The sequence below is a fragment of the Buteo buteo genome, chromosome 1 (genome assembly GCF_964188355.1).
Source record: "Buteo buteo chromosome 1, bButBut1.hap1.1, whole genome shotgun sequence".
Classification (NCBI taxonomy): Eukaryota; Metazoa; Chordata; class Aves; order Accipitriformes; family Accipitridae; genus Buteo; species Buteo buteo.
In genome coordinates, this window is record NC_134171.1 from 46860125 (window position 1) to 46868723 (window position 8599).

The following is an 8599-nucleotide window of genomic DNA, read 5'->3' on the forward strand; positions in this document are numbered from 1 at the left end:
AGTACTGTGTCCTACCACTTTCAAAGGAATAGCCTTATAACCCAAATATCCTAATGCCATTTTGACGTTACTCCATTTTTCACCACGATCTTGCAACTTCGGCCACACATATGGCTGTGGCCCACATAGACATCTTTGAAATCATAACAGCTCCATGACTGTGCCACTATGGCACTTTGTGGATCAAGGTATTATCCACCCTTCTCCCTTACCATTTCTTAATAGTTTCAGCAGTGAAAGCCCAGATTCCATTTCAATCCTGTATACTATCTGATCACAAGACTAATCAACTCATGCCGAACAGAAAAAAAAAAAAGACACAGAGCTTACCGGACACGCATGTGATAGCCACTGTGCTTACCAGGGCCGGTTTGGTCTTGTGAGCAGAACAGATGCTGAAAGTAACAAAGCTCTAAACCACCAGCCTGAGCAAAATGCCGTCCCCGAGGGCTTAGAAAACAGTAATAATCCAATATTATGTAAAGATTACACATTCAAGCCCTGAAGTAGCAATAGGTACTAAATCTCACCTTCAAGGATTTGCGGTACGACAAGCAGAGAGAGCAGCGAAAGGTACCTAATGCTCAGTGGGTCTCCAGACTACGCACGTGTATTTAGGTCACAACAATTAAGCCGGTTTTTGATTTTCCCGTGCTGGTGAGACCCGCAGGCGAGTTATCACGGCAATCACACGCGAACGCCAGGGAAGAGAAGGCCTGGCGCCTCTCCCCCGGTGTAGCCGAGGGGCCGGGCGGTGAGGGGCCGGGCGGTGAGCGCCCCAGGGTTCCCCAGCCTCCCACCTCCAACTCGGATATAAAATGGCTGAGAGACCCGACGAGAGGGAAAGGCGGGAGAAGAGCCACCCACCCCAGCGCGGCGGTCTCTCCCGCCGCCGCCGCCCCCCCCGCCAGGGGGTGCCCCCTCCCCGCGGGCCGCTCCTCCCGGCCCCTGCGGGAACTCGGCGGCGGGGGAAGCCCAAGGGGGGGCTGCGGCACACCTGCGCCGCGGCCCCTCAGCAGGCGGCCGGGGGCAGCGCCGTTCTCCCTCCCCGCCGGCCCCTCCGCCGCCTCCCCCGGGCCCGCGCGGAGCCGGCTCCGGCTGCGGCGAGCCCGGACCCGCCCTGCCCCCGCCGCTCACCTGAAGGCGGGCCCCTCCCCCGGCGCCCGGCCGTGAGGGGCCGCCGCGCAGCCGCCCCTTTTGTTGAAGAGCTTCTGGAGCAGGGTGGGGGCCATGCTGCCGCCCTGCCCCTGCCGCCGCCGCCGCCCCCTCGCCCCCGGCGGCGGCCCCACCGCGCCTCTCGCAGCGGCTCAGCGGGCGGCGAGCGGCGGCGGCCGCGGCAGCATCCCCGCCGCCGCGGAGCCGCCCAGCATTGCGCGGAGGCGAAGCGAGAGGAGCGCCGGCCCGCTCAGCCGCGCCGCTCTCGGCGGCCGCCCGTCACCTGACCGAGGGGCCGAGCCCGCCCGCCCGGCGGCGCTGACAGCCAGCCAGCCAGCCGCCCGCCCGCCCGCCTGCCTGCCGCCCGCCGGACGGGCACGGCACGGCACGACGCGACGCGACGCGCCGCCAACAGCCGCCGGACAGGGACAGGCACAGGGATGGGGACGCGAACGCGCCGCGCCCCTTCGGCGCTCCCCATTGGCTGCACGGCGCCCCCTGCCCCGCCCCCAGCACGTGGTAAGGCGCCGGAGGCAGGCTTAAAGGGACACGGGCCCTGCCCCGCGCGGGGCGGGGGCGGTTGGGGACGTTGGCGGGGGACGTTGGCGGGGGACGTTGGCGGGGGGCGGGGCGGGGCCGGGCCGGGCCGAGCCGAGAGGGGCGTGTGCCTCCGCGTGTGCCTGGGCAGGCTGGTGGGCCTGGGCGTGTGTGCCCGTACACGCGTGCCCGGCTGCATGTGCACATGCGTTACACGTATTTTACATACCCGTAGTAATAAGCATGCGCATATACATACAGGTATTTATAAGGTCTGTATATTTTACAGTGCACTTTTCTCTCTCTCTAGCTATATGCGCGTGTACACGTACGCACGCACATACCCATCCCCTGTACACGCACACGTGTAAGTCACCTATTTCTGATTTACAGCAACGTTTTCGTGCGCTGAAGCAAGCGCGAGCAAAGCCACCACCTGTGGCAGGCGGGCCCGCTCCCTCATTTGAGCCGACCTCCCCTCCTCCCTCACACCTGACGAGGCCACGGCCCGACGAAATTCCATTGGGTTTTTTGGGAAGCTCACGTCCCTCGTTTTGTTCCACACGCAAATTCCAGTCACCAGTCCAGCAAAGCTTTAATCCGATTTTTTCTTCCTAGTCCTGGTCTCTGTAACGGAGAGACCCATAGCATAAAATCGCAGAAGTGCTGCAATTCCCTTCGAGAATCTGAACTTTGACTTCAGCCTTTGACCAGGCAAGTGAAAACATCTTTGCAGGAAGGTAGCTCTGCTGGGACGGTGCCTGTTTTCACTCATTTCTCTTGAATTGATCTATTAAATTCACAAAATAATTAGATAATGCTACGCTATTTGGGGGTCATTTGGAGTTTTATGTTTGTTTGTTTAATCTGGGGGAAAGGGTTGGTTGTGTGGTTTTCCCCAGCAGCAGGATAACACCACCATGCACCCACCAAGAGAACACAACTTCAAATGCTCCGTTTTAACCAGCTAGGTAGCTGCATAGTCTGGTGTGGGGCGGGGGGGGGGGAAGGCAGAATCACAATAGCTTCCTGCTCTTTTCAGGAAACCTGGAGAGGAGACATGGAGAATGGCGATCACTACAATAGTTGTAATGCACCATTACAAAAGTTGACTGCAAACTCAACATCCAGTAGTGGCAGAAGAGGTGGAGGACATGCTGGTGCTTTAGAGCCGGCCTTTCAGTGGCTGGAGAAGCTGACTTCTCTGTAAAATAAAAATCAAGAGATGACCATCTACTGTCCTGATAATCTGATCAGCTGCTCCCTCTGTAACACCAGACAATCTTGTAACACTTGGCTGACCCTGTCTGGAGGTCTGTTCTCAAAAGGGATCACCATTTTGCAGGGTCTCAACCTGCAAGACTGAATACCCAATGTAAATCTTTCAGCTTGGATGTTCTTACTGCTTTTGATTCTTCACTTCCACCACCATCACGAAATGCCCCCAGTCATTAAGGTCAACCCACTCAGCCAAAGCTGAAGGACAGAGAAGTGAGGGTACAGTGATGTTAGCCCTCTGAAAGGGAAGTGAATAGCAGGGTGTGGCTGGACAAAATGAAAGACATAGTGGTTGGCATAGTAATCAATGCGAATGAGAACCTAGGCATCCAGCTCCAGAAATAAGCACTGGACTGTATTTCTCAAAGAACAGTCTTGAGAAACTTAAAGTTGCAAACGACATGGCTGCCGCTCTATGGTACATCTGCATCAGCAAGTAGTGCTGACCAGTGGGGGCAGAACCATAGACTAAACCAGTTGTCTCACAGAGGCTGATGTCCATATCACGAACATTTTACAGGGTTTTATTTTGGACTAGTTCTAATTTGGTCCTGTCAGCAGCAGAATGAGTGTCCGTGGTTGGAGCACACTGAATGTGTTTCTGAAAAACATCTGGTTTAGTTTCATCTGAAAATGATGCACTCTGTAAGCCCAGATGCCACTCCAGAATGTGAAGCAAAGTCAGTGAGGAAAACCGGGATATGGACTTCAAAAATGCACTTCTGATCTGAGCAAAAATGGCAGTGTAAATGCACCCTACAGGTCGGCTCAGTGCAAAATTACTTCTCAGTATTTTCTGTTAATGTGTGTGACAGTCACTGTGGTCTGAAATTGATAACAAAACATCAAGATGCTAGTGTTTTGAAGGTTATTTCTGAAAAAATAATGGGGAAAACACAGCAGAATCAGCAAAGGACTACAAAATAGCTTTCACAGTCAGTACGCACTGTCCCACCCCAAACAGAGTTTGGCTATGAAGAACACCTGGCAGAGCAAACGTGGTGATTTTTCACTAAGCCACGAGTCCAAAATGTGAGCAGATGTAATGGAAAAAGCCATACCATCTGTCAAGCAAAGACCATTTACAGCAAGATAGTGTATCTACAGCCCTCACTCTTCTAGGAAATAAAAATGGGGCTTATGAGAATCAAAACCTTATTTGTAATATTCTAAGGGTCACGCTCTTTATGTGCAGAGAAAGACAATGTAATTGATCAAACTTCAGTCAGAAAAGGAGCTAGATTCTTAATGTAGAAATACATGGGACTTTCTAACAAAGTTGTCAATACATAAAAAGGATCATTCAAATCCTTCAATAGCTGAATGCTTGGGTAAGTATTTCTGTGTTTCAACGAGCATAAATCTCTCTAAAGAGTCTCTCCTGAGAATGTAGGACAGGCTGGGTTAAGAGCCAAGTCTCCGAAATCACACTGCTTCCCTGTCACTTAGACCTGGATGAAACTTTGAGTTCCGTTACAGCTGCTTCCCTTCCACCCTGCTCAGACCTGAATGCAAAAGTCCAAAATGCTCCTAAACCTTTGTTGTCAGAACTAGGCTTTGCAGGAACCACAAAAAGAAGCCAGAGGCCAGGACAGGTAAACTCTGAAGATTTAACAAAAAAGTTTGTTAATCCAAGATGCTTGTTAATGACTTACTGCTTAGTGTGGTGACGCATGCTGTATAAGTTAGATGAACATAGGTAAGTCTTGCTACACTTTGCAATGCATCAGCCACACTTTCGATTCTGCAAAATAAATAAAAATCTGATTTTTAATGCCACTTCAACCATGACGAGTAAAATGTGATATCAAGAAATGTCTAGAATTATTCTCTCTCCATATTATTATTTAGCACAATAAGTCTAAATTACTCTCCACAGAGAATTTTAATACCTATTATAAAATGTATTCCACTTTGCAAGCAGGGATAGAAAGTGACAGGAAGAGAGAGCTTGGATTTGCAGCCCCCTGCAAACCAGCTTACTCATCCTTCATTGAACGGAGCATTACATAACTTGCGCTCTTGCTGCAGCAACTTTTCCCAGCCCCTGAACAGTGCCACAAAGGTGCTGCCTTAATACAGATAAGCAGTTTCACTCTTTTTACATAGAAGATACCATCAGTTGAAAACAAAAGACAGTGTAAAGGGAAATACTAATTTAAGATAATTGTTTCAAGATTACTGGGAAGTATTGATGTATGTAATGAAACATTTAATTTTCAACAGTCTTTGGTGTTAAAAATAGAGAGAAAGGCCAGATAAGGGATGACTTCTTTTAATCATCACAGTATAAATATCGAGCAATACAGTGAGAATTGGATTGTGTGAAGATAATAAATATTTACAATCTTCTAAAGTCGCTACTCTTACTTGTGTATCTTGTTAAATTTCCTAAAGCAAAGGTATGTGACTTTTTCCTCCACCAGAGCCTTAAGATTTACATACCTGTGAATGTTCAAACGCTTGTTTAGGACCTGGTTTGGTTCCTTTCTACAACAGAGTTGTTAGCATTGGTAGATTGTATTTCTAAGCCTCCTGCCCAGGACTCCATCCAAAGGCAAGCTGGAAATCCTCATGTCCCAGATTTTCAATGGCGAAACCTGTTGGGGGACTTACTATTTGCTGGTTGCACTCTGGTCTTTAAATCCACGCTGATGTAGTTCACCTTGGACTCCATCCTATGCACATTAGATGCAGATCAAAAAGGCTTTCTACATAATAAAGAGTACCATCATCATAATTGATATTTTTAGTATCTCTTGGTGATAACGATGATAAACAGCATTATATACTTACGTGAAATTCCAGTAATATACAGGACATACATTTCTATCAAAAGTGAGGGCAAGAATTTAGCAACAAAACCGACATCCCACATCAGCACTGTGGCAACAGCAGCCAGGAGCTAGCTAACACTTTGGGCCTCTTCTTCTCGCAAGCCATGGCTTGTACTGTTATCAGAAGTCATAGGCACTTTCAGCCATGCCTCCCCGTGTCCTGAGGTCCTAAATGCTACTCTGGTTATTTGCCTCTAAAACATGTTCTAAGCAAAGCTAAAATATATAGCTAAAAAGTCTGCTTATTTTTGCTTGGTTCTTAGCTAAACCATTTCTTTAGGGATCGGCGTATCTAGAAGTTAGCGATGAGTAAATGCATGACTTTTCTTTCAATTTCTGTCATATTATGTCAGCTCTGTGTAGACAATTTTCTTTTTAAAACATCCTGAGACAAGAACATATGGTTCTTTCATTGTTTAACATTGCATTTTAATTCAGCTTACAGGAATCGGCTCAGAGTCAGTAAGTGCTCAGTAGGGGTTTAATCTGAGACCTCTTTATTTAGCTTTACGCAGAAAAAGACTTGGTGCAGATGGGGAACAATAAGCCTGATGATGAGAAAACAGATTTATTTCTCTCCCTCCTGTCTCATGTCTCTCTCATGAAGGTGACATGCTTGACGTGCCAGGTCACATGGGAATAGCACATGATGCACCCTGTGTGTCACACGGCACAGGAAAGGCTGAGTGGCTGCTCTATTTCACAGCAAGCAGTGAAAGCATCCCTACCAAGTCTGTTGCCAAAAAACTGCATATCGGAAGCTTCTTGATAGCTGTTCTGAAAAGCTGGTGAGAGTATGTGTTTCAGTTGCTTGTCAGGTGGATCCCATGAGTACTCTACTGGACCATATTCTGAAGCTACAATTCAGTCCATTGAAAACCCTACAAACATACGATTACTCCCATACAAACCAAAATGGCTTTTAATGTCCTTAGACAAGGCAGTTCTGCACTGAGCCGAAGTACTCACCTTCTGGTGGAATAGCATGTTTAAGCGTCCATTTTCTTCACAGGGTCAAATACAGATTTAGAGGTGAAAAAAAAGAGCAAGAAAATTAAACAAAAAGCAAAAAATCCTAGTCTGAATGTGTACATATTTGCCCATCTTACACAATCAGCAACAATTATAAATAATCTTTATTTTACAGTTTATTCTTTTGTGAATGGTATTTGACAGGCTAGAATGATTATGAAATAAACTTGCTTACTGTGTCTTCCATCAGAGTACAAGACTTAGAATGATATATGCATTTCTATGTATTTATCAGTGATAGCTTCTTTAGTCAGGGAGGCAAGAAGAGGTGAAAATGAGGATTTTATAACTGGCTGGACATACAAGATCCACATCTCTTTCTTTGAGTTCAATTAGGCTGGAGTGTCACACTCCAGCAAGTATGATGTATTTGGTGGAGGAGAGACCTGTACTTGAAGCCAATGGCTTCAAGTTTTTAGTACCCCCAACACGTTTATCTAATGACAGTACTCAAACTAATTTTACTGGGTAGCCAAAGCTGTATGTGGAGAAAAATAAATACCTGAATTAAAACATTTAACAGACAATTCAGTTATAGTGCCTATTTTCAATGCTGCTTTACAAGTATTTACTATGTAGACTATTGGAAGTGTCTAGGTGATAGTTTTGGTGATAGGAATATTTTTAAATTACATGATCACAAAGCATTAGAGGATCACAAAGGCAATTTTACTGCTTGAAAACAGATTTTACAGGACTTTATAAAGTAAGCCTGACTTTGAAAGAGATTATCTATCAATTTAGTGTTTAACTTATTAATTCAAACATAAAATCACTCAGTAAATTCTTGACAGAAGTCACGCTATACATATTTTTTACAATCTGCCAATGACTATAAATTAATATGTATAGTAACCATGCTACTGCAGTGCTTGGGAGATATTCATTCAGCTCACATATTTTCCAGAATCTCCTACTGACACTGAGAAAGTTTCTTAATTTCTCTCTTGTTCAGCTCACATCTTCAAATTAGCACAGGGATTGCCTCTTTCTTTGTACCTCTAAAGCCCTTGCGCATAGGGACTTCCGAGCAACTACTGTAATACGAATTACTAATCTAGAATCTAGACTATTCCAGCTTGGCTAGGAAAAAAACCTGCAGGGATTGCGTAAGTCTGCTCCTGGAAGAATGAATCACTGCTTCTTCCTGAGAGGAAGCTGCCAACAGCTCTTGCGGGGGACACACACCAACAAAACACACTTTGCTCTGATGCCTGCTAAAGAAATCTCTTCTAGACTGTACTCACTTGGCTAGCAACTGCCTCACCGAGATCACTTCTCCTACAGCACTGCACCTCACCTATGCTAAGCGTAATAATAAAAATATCTCAGCCAGTGACCACGGCCAGATGCCTGGTGACTTACAGATGATTCAAAGCTTTGGTGGCCTTTGACATTGTGGAGCATGCGAAATCCCTGACACAGCTGCATGACCTGGCTCAGAAAGAGAAATGCCTTAGCGTGGTTCCACTGATTCCTCACTAAGTGTTCCCAGATGGTAGCAGATGGCTTTTCCTTCTGTTAAGGGTTCCCAGATGCAATATGCAACAGCACTCGGTGCTGATCACCTTTTCTATCCAACATCTGTACAGAGGCTGTGGGAACGATCACGATGCAGTATAGGGACTGCAGTGTTATTAATATCAATGCTACTTTATCTTTTCATTCAATCTGGGAATTACAACTGCCCTCTGACACATCTAATATTGAGAACATACTGAGAGGAAGATGAAAACCAGCTTGATGAAGCTCAAGTCCAA

At 46.7% G+C, this 8599-nt stretch overlaps 1 protein-coding gene across 3 annotated transcripts in view; it reads right to left on the reverse strand.

Moving 5' to 3' along the window:
• Window positions 1–1383, reverse strand: part of FNIP2 (folliculin interacting protein 2) — a 56548-nt gene extending 55165 nt beyond the window's left edge. For all 3 annotated transcript variants that reach the window (XM_075029242.1, XM_075029215.1, XM_075029251.1), the window contains exon 1: window positions 1138–1383. In XM_075029242.1, the coding sequence (XP_074885343.1) occupies window positions 1138–1232 (95 nt within the window). In that variant the 5' untranslated portion in view covers window positions 1233–1383. The remainder of the gene's footprint in view (window positions 1–1137) is intronic.
• Window positions 1384–8599: the final 7216 nt, after the last annotated feature.